This window comes from Bidens hawaiensis, unplaced genomic scaffold (assembly GCF_021521415.1).
Source record: "Bidens hawaiensis isolate Kalapana, Puna unplaced genomic scaffold, B.hawaiensis_p1.1 tig00037322_1, whole genome shotgun sequence".
NCBI lineage: Eukaryota > Viridiplantae > Streptophyta > Magnoliopsida > Asterales > Asteraceae > Bidens > Bidens hawaiensis.
This window is the reverse complement of record NW_027496525.1, coordinates 34,187-48,805: the sequence shown is the minus strand read 5'-3', so window position 1 is coordinate 48,805 and position 14,619 is coordinate 34,187. Positions and strand designations below refer to the sequence as shown.

The 14,619-nt window shown below is 34.3% G+C and overlaps 2 protein-coding genes across 2 annotated transcripts; one reads left to right on the top strand and one right to left on the bottom strand.

Annotated features, from left to right (window-relative positions):
* Positions 1-5,734: 5,734 nt before the first annotated feature.
* LOC143589294 (putative ALA-interacting subunit 2) lies at positions 5,735-9,205 on the bottom strand. The gene is made up of 5 exons (XM_077070105.1): positions 9,149-9,205; positions 8,982-9,052; positions 7,980-8,277; positions 7,097-7,386; positions 5,735-5,789 (listed from the first exon to the last, which is right to left on the bottom strand). Exons 1-5 carry the CDS (start codon positions 9,188-9,190, stop codon positions 5,735-5,737), a joined length of 756 nt encoding a protein of 251 aa, XP_076926220.1. The 5' UTR covers positions 9,191-9,205.
* A 2,214-nt stretch (positions 9,206-11,419) lies between these two features.
* LOC143589283 (prefoldin subunit 6-like) lies at positions 11,420-13,679 on the top strand. The gene is made up of 5 exons (XM_077070096.1): positions 11,420-11,495; positions 11,588-11,658; positions 12,462-12,586; positions 12,965-13,025; positions 13,373-13,679. Exons 1-5 carry the CDS (start codon positions 11,420-11,422, stop codon positions 13,418-13,420), a joined length of 381 nt encoding a protein of 126 aa, XP_076926211.1. The 3' UTR covers positions 13,421-13,679.
* Positions 13,680-14,619: the final 940 nt, after the last annotated feature.

The window sequence follows — 14,619 nt, the reverse complement described above, 5'->3', positions numbered from 1 at the left end:
TTTCAACCAGTCTAACTAATTTGATCCATTTGAGATAAACCGAAACCAAAATTTGTAAAACCAATATACAACACGGAGAAACAGTTGAATTCATATAGCAATGCAAGTCTACCAATAACAAAATAAGGTTGAAAGAAAGAGTTCTATGAGCATTTTAAATCTCTTTACATTAAAAACAAAGTCCTCTCAGCAAGTTGGAGGTATCATCGCATTCAACAATTTGAACATTCGCCTCATCAGCGGAATATGAAGTCACATTATTATCAACCCATACGTGACCACATGATAATAAATGTATACAACGATTGACAAATTTGATCCCATGTAAATACCAGATAACTTTAAACTTTACTGTCTCGTTTTCTTTTATTTTATTTTTTTTTCTTTCAACCAAATTCGCAATCAGCAGACACTCACTCCCACACTCTCACCCACTCACACACACTACCGCCGATGACGATTACTCGAATGTTGTTGCCGGCGGCAGCGAGGGTAAGCAGATCCAAACTGGCGCGCCGTATTTCAACGACGATAAGCCAACATCGTCCACCTCCACTCCAAAACCCTAACACGAATCACCCTATGTCTGCCTCACCTGTTCCACTTCCACTCCAAAACCCTAATACAAACCACCCTCTTCCCTCACCAACATGCGCCATCATCTTTCTCGGCCCTATCAAATTCGTATCTTCTGGAAGATTCGAATCGTGCTCCACGTCAGACTACTCGCATATCCTGATCAACACAACGGATGCGGAAGTCGACCGTCTTTTCGAGAATAAGGATACGAAGTGTTCATTGACGGCCAGGGTCCGAAAATGAGGGTGGCGGAGGAGCTTGCCATGACAATGGCGAAGGGTGCGGCTAAAGCCTTGGGTATAGAAGCTATAGGCTAGGTTGGGAAGGAAATTCTAAAGATCTTCACTGGCAAGGAGGCTCTGCCGCCATCGCCCCAACAGAACTCAGCGAGTATGAGTTTATTCATTTTTGTTATTTATTATTATTATTATTATTATTATTCTTATTGTTGGGTGTTTCCAAGGGCAGACCTGAGGGGGGGTGGTGGTGGTCACCCTAAGGGTGATGCATCAGGATACGAGTGGTGGTGCTCATGTGTCTTTTAGTGTTGTTTATGATGATATGTGTTGATTTTGGTTTGAACATTTGAGTCGGTTATAAAAGTCACTTTATCCGGTGGTAGCGTTTGGGTTGCATGGGGTGTTGGGTTTGATCCATCTGGGTTGTATTTTGTCTTTAGAAAGTTGCATATAGTGGTGTTGTCACACCCCACCAAGGTGGAAACGCAGGCGCGTGACGTTTATGGATAATTACAGCTATTAATTAACGTGGTGATCTAACATGCGATACGATGCTTATACATGCCCATAAATTTCTTTCTGATTCTAATAACCTGAAAAACATACTTAAAAGTCAACATAATGTTGGTGAGTTCACAAGTTTTAAATACATGATTAAACCAGTTGTTTTGAAAATTCTGAGTTTCAAATGTTTAAAATGTATAAAACAAGTAATGATTTCTCAAATATATGCTTTCATGATTAAAACATTTATCAAAAGCTTATGTTTTCATGGCAAAAGCGTGCTTTAAAACTTGTTCATGTTTACGTAAATAAAACGTAGTTTAAAAGTTATTTATGTCTTCGTGATTAAAACATACATTAAAACTTATTTATGAAGTTGAAAACTTTGTTTGTTACGAGTGCGTATTCCCGATGAGAACGTTGTCCAAAAAGTTTATGTTTACAAACTTAAAAGCCCTTTTAGATATATAATACTGAGTGTATGCGGTGCAATATGATATATACAATAACCTAAACAAGATCGATAATCCTCCATAGACTAGCTAAGAATACGAATTAATACATGACAATGGCTTATAATCAAACCCAAATCCATATGTATGCCTGATAACTGTGACATCACGGTGTGAATTATAGAATATATGTTCCCATTAACACGTCTGTTAGAGCGACTAACCATGAGCGGTGGATCAATCCTGATAGTACTACCCATATATTCCTCGACTAAACACATAGTAAATGATTATAGAATGTATTGATCTGAAGATCTTAAGGGCCTCATGTAACTTATTCTCACATAAGGATTTTGTGTCTTGCTTACTAGTTATCGTATTGAATAAGTTTATGTAAACTGTAAAGCATCAAATAAGTTTATGCAATGCTATGAAATAAGTTTAGGTAAAGTTATCAAATACGTTTATGCAATGTTGCGAAAATAAGTTAATGCAAAGTTATCAAATATGTTATCAAAGTTACTAAATTAGTTTAAGAAAAGTTATCAAAAAAAGTTTATGAAAAGTTACTGAACTAGTTTATGCAAAGTTATAAGATGAGTTTAGTATGTATCTCCCCCTAATATGTAAAACAATAAAAGAGAAAAGGGGCCATGAAAGTCACCTTGGCATCCTTGCTTGTATTTGTCCTACGTGCGTCCTAAGACAAGTACGGCTAGCTTAAGGTTGGTTCGACATGTTAAATAAGTATGTCGGTTTATGCTGTATGCTCACCCAACACCTAGACTTATGTGATGGCACCACCCCTTGGTGGCACGTTTATGTTTAACGTAGTTCGTTTTATAAAATAATTATATGTGGCATTATAAAGTTACTTTAGGAAAAATGCTAAGTTAAAAGTATATTTAAATATATATTTTATAACGTTAAGAAACTATTTATCAACATGTAAACACATATTTTTACGAAACATTTAAATTTTATATGTATCATATATGTTTTGTAAACGTCTCAAGAGGTCGAGTAATTATATATTTAAATACGTTTGTTAGTAACATGAAAAAACAAATGTTTTTATACTTAATAGAAATATACATAGATTATTTATGTATATAAAAAGAATCCATATCTAGTACAATATATTTACAAGTTATATTAAACAAGTTTTTAGATATGATCAGTTTGTTAAGCATGCTTTCTAGTTCTTTCAACATATTTACCGGATGATTTCTTGTTGGGTGAACGTGATAGCATAATCTCTTAACTAAAATCATATGAATAAGAGAGTGAATTAGATTTATACTTACTACATGTGGAATACTCCTATGGTGAAGCTAAAGAGAAGAGATCTTGAGCAATAACTCCAACTTGAAGTCCTCGTTCACCTTTACACTTGTATCCTTAAAGATATTTGAGCATATAGTGGGCCGGCTTAGATGAAACCAAAACGGGAAGGGGTCGGGTTTGAAGCATGTTTAAGGGTGAAAACGGGCTCCAATGCTTATGAATTTTAGATATGTTGTACAAACTAAAACTCTAGGGAGTAGGAAACGGAATCAGTTATTTGATACCCCAAACTAAGAACTGAACAAAATATAAACATGCAGCTTTGGTTTCTGCGCTGTTTTTCCATGGAGCTGTTGTGGGGGTCAAAACTCGTCCAAATTGTGTGAATCTAGTTGGAGGTTTTAAGGGAAGGTAGAAGCTTCACCTCCAAGTGGTAGATCTGAATGTGGATGTGTATAGCTTGAGATATGCTCGTGTAAAGAGGGTTGATTCATTTTGGCATAATTTGAAATTGAAGCTAGAAGGGTGGGTTTTAGTGCAGGACGAAGTAAACTATGGCTAGATCCTTGTGCTTTAACCCTATTGGGTGATCTAAATATGATCACATTCATGGTTGGAATATTGTGTTTGTTAGCTCTCTCAAAACATAAGCTTTATGGGTATGTTGTGTTTGTTTTGCTTCTCCCAAGTTGATAGCGACATGTCCAGACTTGAGTAGTATTCTGCAGGTCATTGGGTGTCAAAGTGAAGGGCATAAGACCGATATTTTTAAAACCGGACCGGTTCTGCCGGTCGGACCGGGATTCAGTCACCCGATCGGTTCGAACCGGTTCGACCGTTTGAACCTGTTTATTATGGAAATTTTATATATTTTTGCATTTAACATTTTTTTCAGAATTTTTGAGACAGAATTTGTTTGGGTGTCGTATTGAGCTGCTAATTAATCTTTGGTTTTGACAGAAGTTCACCACATATTTTAGTTTTAACAATTTAGGATTACATCATAGAGTTATTTGAGTGTAGCTATTTTTGGTTTGGACTTGGTACAAACTCTTTATTTTATTTCATATGCAAAGTTTTTATATTTACATGGTAGTTTCGGTGATTATGCTTAGTAGTTGTTTGTTCATGTTGTTGTACGATGATGTGTTACCCACCACATAATGATACTTTTTTATTTACGATTGACGACATAGTAATAGGTTTTACTACGTTTAAGTGATACATTATGTCTAATTATCATTTAAGAATTGTATAGATATTACGGGTTGTCACAGGTGTTTAAATGCTTAAAACCTTTTCAATACTTAGATTTAGTTTATTTGGTTTAATGCTTAAAACCTTCATAGAGTCATTTTTGTATTTTTACGCATGACTTCGACACAAATCTCAACCAGAGCGTTAGCATATGCTATATGAGACATAATCACTCTCTTTAATCCGGGTGTTTGTTAGCCTCAGCTGCTGAACTCCAACCGTTCTTAACAATAACAGCATGAACCAAATATGATCTCTTGTGATTGTTATGCTACAAGTAAGTTATGTTTAAAATGGGACGGTGACTAATCACACAACAAAACAAATTACACATGGAAACGACAATCACAATTTTTTAGGCCAAAAAAATTCAAATAACAATTTTTGAGCCAAAAATGTCTTTTTTTTTAAGAATGTTTTACATAATTTTATTCATTCATTAAAAAGTAGTGTTTACATCAAAATTGAAGGCAAACGGGCAATGGGCTCTCTTTGAATAGCAAAACTAAATTGTTTAAAAATTATTAAATAAAACGTTTGCTTAATATTTCCCTTCAAAATTTCTTTACCTATGACTGGAGGTGGGCAAAATCGAAGTTTTGGACAGGGATCGGTCCTTCCCATCAAAATTTCATACCTGAAACCGTTTCCCGCCAACCCAATTGTTGACTTTTGTTGACCAAACGTTAAACCGGTTTCTAAAAAATCAATGAAAAGTTGCTAGAAGGCTAACAATTCCAACATTATGACAAATGGAAGGCACTACAATTTACAATCAATGAAAAGTTGCTAGAAGGCTAACAATTCCAACATTACGATGAGATGATCACCAAGAACAAGCATCTCCGTTACTGTGTCCAGTCATTTTGTAACACCCTAGCATGTCGGTACAATAATATTCTAAGTAAAACATTTTAATTGTGATTTTAAAAGTACAACAGTATTCTGAATGAGTATAACAGTTTAGAAGATAACATCATACACATATTTCAACCATTCCGATTCATTTGAGATAAATCACAACCCAAATTGTAAAACCAATATACAACATAGAGAAACAGTTGAATTCATATAACATTACAAGTCTACCAATAACAAAACCAGGTTGAAAGAAAACAGTTCTATGAGCATTTCAAATCTTTTTACATTAGAAACAAATTCCTGTCAGCAAGTTGGAGGCATGCCTCATCTGTGGAATATGAAGCCGCATTATTGCCAACCCATACGTGACCACATAATAATAAACATATGACAACTTTGATCCCATTTAAAAACCAGGTGACCTCAAACTTCACTGTCTCGTTTTCTTCTCTCTTTTTTTTATCTTTTTTTTTGGTAGCTTATTTACCACTAAAATATAGAATTAGGGGTTTTTTTCCATGACCTAATACCTTCTTTAAATAGGCCGGCTGCCTCTTAACTAGAAATGTCCTTCCTATTTCCAGATAGATACATTGTGTCCCCGTACGGTCTGTTAACAAAGAAAGAAAATAATAAAATTAGTTAAAGCTATTATAAATCGAAGAATTGATGAAAACTCGTGCAGTATTTAAGAAATACACAAATACCACATATAGAATCGAGGTTTGAGGCTGTCCAATATTAGTTTACAGAGTTGCATGGCTTTATTTACATTCCTGACCACAGTAGCAACCTATTTATGCAACCTTTTTCATGTAGATTTACCAGTGTTGCCCTTTGACCAATACTATAAAAGCCCGTTTGACCTGCTCAAACACTGCCTAGGCCCTAAGGGTACTGTAATGTATACTACCCCGCTAGACAGAATGTCACAAATGCATCTCATGAACGTAGCCATTGGTCTGAAGTTCTTTTGTCCAATTTGGACTCCGTTTGGTTATAATACCATCCAGACACCATATCATAACTATTATCTCAATACAATGTGTTGTTCAAAGTTGATATGTTAATAATAGTCAAGGGACTACTTGTGTAAATAAAAGAAGTAGAGGGTGAAACAGTAGTAGTGTGACTTAGTGATCTGTTAGTCACCTAGTTGTCGTTTGTATACTTAACCGAATCAATGATGAAATTAAGGGCAGACAAGATATGGCCCGTTTTCAGCTGAAAATTTGTATACATGGTGTATTTTTACTTGTTTTTGATCAAAAATTTGAGCCCAGCCCCTCTGTTTATGAATTTTTTTTATATGTATTTTCGTCCAGCCCCCTCAGCGTTTTTGCCAAAGCTTCGCCACTGTGCGTACATCAGGCCCAAGTTTGCCCAACAACCCCCGGATCCCGTGCATGCAGGAGCCTCCTGCACCTAGTTTGCCCATATAGCAACGTATATTCCAATGGAGAGTAATACTATGAAAGAGAGACTAATCGCTCAGAAGTATAAATGCAGGGTAAGTATAAATACTATATGAGATATTTGGTTATCACTCAAAAAGGTAACAAAATTAAACTGGACCCTATGCAAGCACATGTGCAACACATCCACACAAGCACAAAAACATAGATATTCCAGTACACACTCGCAATAATTTTCCTTTTGGTAACTATGGAAAACTCGCAGGCCCCACCAATACCTTGCTAGCCAGTGAAACTGAGTAAAGTGTAGCTTACATTGGACAGGTGGCCTTCAAGGGTTAAGACAAGAAACTAGTGGAAGCTAGATTCAAACCTGGGACCTCTGGTAGAGGATAATAGTTATGATGATGGACTTTCAATATTTTAGTCTTAAAAGCAAACCCAAACATAGAGCACAAAAATAGCAGAAGGGTTCATAGTAATAATAATAATAAGCAAGTACCTAGGATTTTTGACATGAAGTAGCAAGAAAATGAGGGCAATGAGAATGGAAGAAGAGCCAACAAAGATATAAGCCACTCCAAGAAAACTGTTTTTTCCTCCCAACCAACTTGATGTTGAAAGCACAAGCATCTTGGTCCCACCAAAACTATAAGTATTATAATTGTTCATGAGGCGTACGACGATGATGTCACCTTCTTCTAAATCCTCCTCAATTCTCCCGTATAGCTTACGAAAGCTTGGAAACGCAGCCGTCCGCATCCACACAATAAGATCCTCTTGTTCACTTAACTGATTAATTCAATACACAAATATATATATATAACAAATTTTCTTCAGCAAAATAATATCATCTATTTTAGACCGGTAAACGAACTGAACGTTCAGTGAACCATTCAGCGAGAAGTTCGTATATTTAATAAACGAACGAACCTGGACAAAAGTTTGTGTACATTTTGCGAAACGTACAAACATGAACATGTCTCCTTAGTTCATTTATGTTTGTGAACGAACTACGTTCATTCATTTCCATTCATTTATTTTGTTATTTTAAAGTTTTTAGGCCCAACACGTTGTTCACATTTACTTTTAATTAGTTCAGTGATGTTTATACTTTATATATCTATTATGTTCAGTTATGTTCATTCGTTTACACTAGTCAACCGTTTATATTGTTAACGAACGAATATTAGCGGGCACGTTCCATTCTTAACGAACGAACACGGACAAGAAAACCCTGTTCACTTAATTTTTTATGTTCCATCGTTAGTTTGGTTAAAGGTAAACAAACGAACACGAACATACTCTGCTCGTGTTCGCTCAGTTCGTTTACAGGCCTGCCACCTGTAAAGAGAAGTAAATGAAAATTTAGTTAAAAAACGAACCGGGATAGTTTTATCTAGCTTTCCACCACCGATAAAAGAGCCATTTTGAAAATTGAAAGGATAAACTTGGTTGCCAAATTTGTGATCGCGGTCACTCTTCCATGCAATATTTTTCCTTTCAACTTTCAATTTTTTAGTCCCGCGTGAAAAGGAATACGTGTCGTTAAATAAACTCCATGCAACCAATCCACACGGGACAATCGAGAGACCATTTTCAAATGCTTGTGGTTCACATGAACTTGTTTTGTTGTATCTTAGTCCATGTAGGAGTTGATCCTCACTTCTACTTTTCACATACCTACATTAAGTGCATGAATTAATCAAAATGCATTAATCATTAAAGATAAATACATACAACAAGTAGTTAAATGAAACTCATTTTTTTTAGTACTAGGCTTGGCATCTTAAAATCTAATGCATCCCATATTTGGAGCAAGCAAATAATGCTAAAATAAAAGGTTGATACTAAAATTAGGTGTAACCGAACCGAACATTCAGTAAAATGTTTGGCGAGAAGTTCTTTTAAGTTCGTAACGAACATGAAAAAGAAATATTTGTTCATTTTGTTAAATGAACAAAAATGGACACGTGTCTCGTTCGTTCATTTATGTTACTGAGCATTCGTTCATTTAAATCCATTTGTGTTCATTCGTTAATATATTCATTTAAATTTTTTTAGGCTCGTAAAAATTTAGTCTTGTTTTATTCGCTTTTTAGCCTATTACATTGTTGTTCACATTTACTTTTAATTGGTTTTAGCTCAATTATCTAGTTTATCTATGTTCAGTCATGCTCGTTCATTTACGTTCGTTAACCACTCATCTATTGAACATAAATGAACACAAACACGAAGACATTCATTTTCTTAATGAATGAGCATGAACACGAACAAGAAAACCATTTAAAATGTTTGTGTTCGATCATTTGTTCGGTTAAAGTTAAGCAAACGAAACCAAAATTCCAAGAAAGAAATCGGAAAAGATAAAACGAAAAAGCACTAACCTCCTGTGATTTTGGTAAAAGTTATCCAACTGATAATATATGTAAATTGGTGCTTTCATAGGCTTATCCGCCTGCAACAAACATGATGTGAACCTTAATAAGACATGACATACAACAAACTACTAATTAATAATTATAACAAAGTCAACCATTAATAACAGTATCACCTTTAAATAGCGGTGGCAACTCTTTGGAGTTGATGCATTCATAATATAAGCTATCTTGTTGCTCTTAAACGGGTCGGGTACACAATCGATATCGTATCTATCCAGGATTTCATTAACCTACAAGTGCAATGTAAATTTAACTAGTATACAACAAATGATTGCAATTACAAAAAGAAAAACAATAATTGATGTTTACACTTTGAGAAGCGTGAAGCGAAATTAACCCAACGGGGATGAAAATGACACCCATGAGAAAGAACGTCCCGATCACCTGATAATTTAATAATAATCATGATCATGAGCTTAAGAAAAGAGTTGTAGTAAATGAAGAAAATAATAAATGTGAAGTGTGATTTGATTTGCACTCACCCATGCTGGCGTTAGAACGGGTTTACAAGCATGGAGAGTTTGTTGGGTGAATTGGTGTATAGCTGTGATGCAAAAGAAGCACAAATGAACATCATTGATTTAAAATATGTCAAGCATGTGAATAATAATAATAATAATAATAGTGCTAATAGCAATATAGTTAGGCTTTGGGTTCCATTTATTTAAAACACGGGTCGTCGTGTTCGGGTTGGCCTGTTTGTTTAATCTAGTGAGTGATAGATGGTAATGGTAGTTTTGCCTGTTTGAATCTATGTATGTGAATAAAATTTAGGAGGAATTGAATTAGGTAGTTAGTTACCTTTGGAAGGGGCGTGATTAATATTAGTATTGATATTATTATCTTGCGACATACCTCCGCCATCGACATCCATGCTGATGAGCTGTTGTTGTTGTTGTTGTTGTCTCCTGTGATCCTATTGAATTGACCGTCAAAATCAAAACATGGGTCAGACAGAAATGGTGATTTAAGGATAAGAAATTGGAAAGAGATTGAAAGAAAAAGAACCCACCATAGATAATTAAAGTGAAATGAATCAATCAAGCTGTGGTACCTGTGATCTGAGTAAAGGTATCTATCTATCTATCTATAATAATAACATATGAAGGAAAGAAAATAAAAGAATCTATTGATTTTTAAGAGTGGAGTGGTTATAAGGGATTACGATATGATGATGGGTGCAAGCAACGGAAGGACGGACGGACAACTTTCTGGATTTGGAATTCTGTTGTTTATTTCTTTCGGGTGGGTCTGATGACGGGTTAATACCAACTGTCAGCTTTTATAAACTAGGCCTAAGCCACAAATCAAACTCCACTTCATTGACTTGCAACTAGATCTATATTTGAACAAAAAAAAACTGTAAGGCCAATCCTTTTAATGTAGTAAGTTCCAGAGAGCCCTTAATTGAAACTTCTAATGGGAGATAACATCTAATGAGTTATTAGGTTTTTGTTCATTAACGTCAAAGTGTATGGTGAGCAAACTCTGATTGGAATAAAATACATGTCATGTGAGTATGTTAAAGGGTATTTTTTTCGTACTTCGTAGATGTTTTTATGAGTAATAATATGAACCAAATAGCTTATTCATTGATTCAATCAAGCAACATCATAAGTGTTTTAGAAAACGGTCAAATACCCTGACCCAGCCTGGTACCAATAGGGACCGGGTCCTGGTCCCATCAGTTGGGCCAGGCCAGGTTTCAAAACGCTGTTGGTTTCTAATCTGCCTTGTTCAAACTGGTTTACAAACAGTGGCAGACCCAGAAAATTCTTGAGGGTGGAAATTTGAAGGCGTCGTAACTAAATTTTATTAATCAGCAAAAGTACATTTCTAAAGTATGGTTCGAGTCGGATCATGTCAGGCCGGGTCAGGCACAATGTTTTGAATTTACAATTCATAACGTGTAATTTTTCAAACGCACACCCATCTAATCATATACTCTTAAATCATATGCCCGTTCCACTAAGAACCGATATACGAAAAATCATGATTAAGAAAATGGCATGGGTTTGTGATAGAACGAGTTTATGTGAGTGAAGGTGCCCGAGGCTCCTAATCCTTTTAAAAGGTACTGATAAAATTCTACTTTTTATGATTCGAACCCATGATATTTCTATGGAAGAAGCCTTTAGGGAAAGCTTAATAACCACCCCATCATAGTGATAAAGACGAAAAAAAGTGTGTTGATTGGTTTCTAAGTAATTCTAGCAAGAATTAAATAACAATATTAATATTAATATGATACTTGTGTAAAAAATTGTATTTTATAAACCAATGAATTAATAACCTGTGGTTCGGGTTTAACCCGTTTCTAAAGGGCCAGTTAAAAGCATGATTTGACGCCCCCAAATCTGTCATTCATTCATTCATCGTCTTCAATGGCTTCAACCTCCTCACGAGAACTGCAGAAAGAATTGGAGGCCAAAGCTAACGATCTCAGCAAAATCCAAAAAGGTAACTCATCAGTTTCACCTCTCTCTCTCTCTCTCTTTTAAATCAGATTTGGGATTTAATTAATTTTTATTTAAATTCTACTACAACTACAGATATATCGAAGAATCATCAAGTGAGAAAGAAGAACACCATCCAGCTTGGCGAAAACGAACTTGTTCTTAAGGTAACTACCTCTTTCTTTTCTTTTCTTTTTTTAATTTAATTAAATCAACACACAGCTCAACTCATTCATTACATTTATTTATTTGGGGTACACTGCCCTCACTCTTGCTGCTTTAGGTCAACATCAGGAAGGAATAATATTATTATTTATTTTGGTGTTTACTTCTGATTGAATACATACATACATACATACATGGGGGTTTTAAACTTCTGATTGTTCATCTTCGTTCATTAATCTTTTATCGGACAAAAGAACTTGTTCGTGAACACAAACTTATGTCGGGCTACCAAGTTTATGTTCGTGTTTTTGTAATATACATATCCATATGTTAATTTACATTTAACTTAAATCACATATCACTCTTATATATTATTTGTTTTATAGTTGATAGTTTTTCTTTAAGCTATATGGATAAGATTAGAAAGGTCGTTAAAAGATAATCAAACATTAACGAACATAAACGGATTTAAAAGACACCTTATCGAACGTTCACAAACACAGCTGAATGAACATGGCCCCTGGTCATGTTCGTTCATTTAGTTAATCGAACGGCGTTCCTTGTTCATGTTTGTTCATTTATTAAAACGAACGAGCATAAGCGAACTTCCCGCCGGCCAATTCGTCAAATGTTCGGTTCATTCACAGCCCTAGGTGCCCTATTTCCAATTTGACCAAACAAAACATGTTGAGATATAAGTTGAATCTGTACTGAATTTCAGTGCAGAATGTGAAAGTATTAATCTTTATAATAACTTGTATTTGTTGATGTAATTGTTCTGTTTTTTATTATTGTGGTTGTAAAGGAATTGGATCTGCTAAATGAAGATGCAAATGTCTACAAATTAATAGGACCGGTGCTCGTAAAGCAGGATCTTGCAGAAGCAAATGCGAATGTTCGAAAGAGAATTGAATATATTTCAGCTGAGCTGTAAGTTTAGATTATGCTAAAGTACTGTTATATATAATGATTAATTGTATGCTAAAAGATGTTCTAATTAACTTCATAAGTCTCTCTTATTGGGCTTTTTCTTAATTATTTTATCCATTAGCAATGAAGGAAGTAGTTGATAAATACAGAATAATATCGTGTTTACACAACTGAAAAACACAATATTAATCACACCCAATTTCATGTTTTTTGATGTAACTACCCTTCATTGATGTAAGGATTTAGGGTCATGTTACAAATTGTATTTGATGAAATGGGAGAATGAATATCAAATCTTTCGTATATGAATATCACAATGTTTTGGGGTATATATGAAATTGCCCTTTAATTTAACGATTTATGTAATTTTCACAACAGGAAACGTTTGGATTCAACTCTTCAGGATTTGGAGGAAAAGCAAAATAGCAAGAAAGAGGCGGTCAGTTATAATTTTCTGTTCATTGATATATTATATATCAAGCTCTTTTTATTATTTGTTAATTATGTCGAAAATGATTAAAAAACATTTTCTATCAATAATTATATTTCATGATGAAAACATGTTTTAGGAGACCTTATGCGTTAAAGTTACTAGCTAGCATGGGCTACTTTTGACCCATTTGGCTTGTTTCCTTTCAAGATAATACAAAATTTTCTTCATTTGACATAACATATAACCTAACTTGGCCCATTTATAAATAATTTATAAATAAATAAGTCAAATTTGTGTGATAGTTATTCTTTTCTAAGTTATGCAAATACCTGTTTGTTGATGTTTTTTAACAGATTTTCAAGTTACAACAAAGGATTCAGGCTGGAAAAGCTAAGGCTTAACTTGCTTGGAGAAGGGTGTTTTACAAACTGCAATTTTTTTCTTCTCAGATTTTTGAAGGTGTACTCTTCTGTGTTAGCATTTGGGTCGCATGGGTTGTCATGTTCGATCCACTTATTTTTAGTATTTTTTTTTATTTGGGTTGTATTTTGTCCATCTCTAGAGGAATAAAAGCGAGACTGAGATGGCTCATCACGTCAACAAGTAGAAAGTTGCGTAAAGTGTGTTTAAATGCTTAAAACCTTTTCAAAACTTGGATTTGATTTTCTCTGTTTAGATGCTTAAAACCTTCATTGTCTTGTTTTAGTATTTTACGCATGTCCTCGACACAAATCTCATTAGCATATGATATATGAGACATAATCATACATTTAATCCGGTTGTTTATCAATTTGAGATTAGTTTTGTAGTGAGTTGTACAAATATGTATTCATAATCTACTATATCTAACCATATAGTAATTTGGTTTGGTTTTCAAATAATAAGTTTGAAACCGGATAATGAAAGCCTATGCTATGCTTTTTGGTTAGTAAACATGTTTGGCAAGCAATAAATCTAGTTATTTATCAGAAGTGTACTAAAGCATTTCATAACCAAAAAATAATGAAAAAAAGAAAGATAAAAAAACATTAAATAAATGCAAGTAACCTTATTCACAAGTGAAATTTCCGTGTTTAGACTTAAGGTTTGAAGCCTTTACACGAAATGTTTCCGTGTATTTTATATTTAATCTTACTATTGTCTGACGAACGCCAAGATAGTTACTTTAACCACACGTTGATTATCAGAGTCACATTCATATCAAGCATTGTAGCATAATCAACTATATGTGTTTTATGGCTTTCTATTAAAGGTTTATTTATTTTATTACAACAAACCTTAATTTAAAACTTCTCTTAGGTGAATCAATTTATAAAGAGTTGTAGGTGGCTACTATAATGATTCCCCATGGTGTAATGACTAAATTATGTAGCGAAAAATCAACTAAAAATAAAACTTTAACCTTCGAAAAGTTGAGGTCTACTTTGTTCTCTACCATAACCTCTTTATGACCACATACTTAACAGAAGCTGCAGTTTACCTGATAAGTAAGCACTAGGCAGGGTATTGACGATTCATGAGTTTTCTAGGCAACAAATTCTTGTTATTACCAAAAATAAATATAAAAAACACTGTTTTCTAAGGAACCAACATAGAAACA

Coding starts and splice junctions, on each gene's coding strand:
- LOC143589294 (XM_077070105.1), bottom strand. CDS start 9,190: ATGAATGCATCAACTCCAAAGAGTTGCCACCGCTATTTAAAG. Junction 7,387..7,979: donor AGCTAGATAAAACTATCCCG/GTTCGTTTTTTA, acceptor TGAATTAATCAG/TTAAGTGAACAAGAGGATCT. Junction 5,790..7,096: donor CTTCATGTCAAAAATCCTAG/GTACTTGCTTAT, acceptor CTTTGTTAACAG/ACCGTACGGGGACACAATGT.
- LOC143589283 (XM_077070096.1), top strand. CDS start 11,420: ATGGCTTCAACCTCCTCACGAGAACTGCAGAAAGAATTGGAGGCCAAA. Junction 12,587..12,964: donor GAATATATTTCAGCTGAGCT/GTAAGTTTAGAT, acceptor TTTTCACAACAG/GAAACGTTTGGATTCAACTC. Junction 13,026..13,372: donor AAAATAGCAAGAAAGAGGCG/GTCAGTTATAAT, acceptor GTTTTTTAACAG/ATTTTCAAGTTACAACAAAG.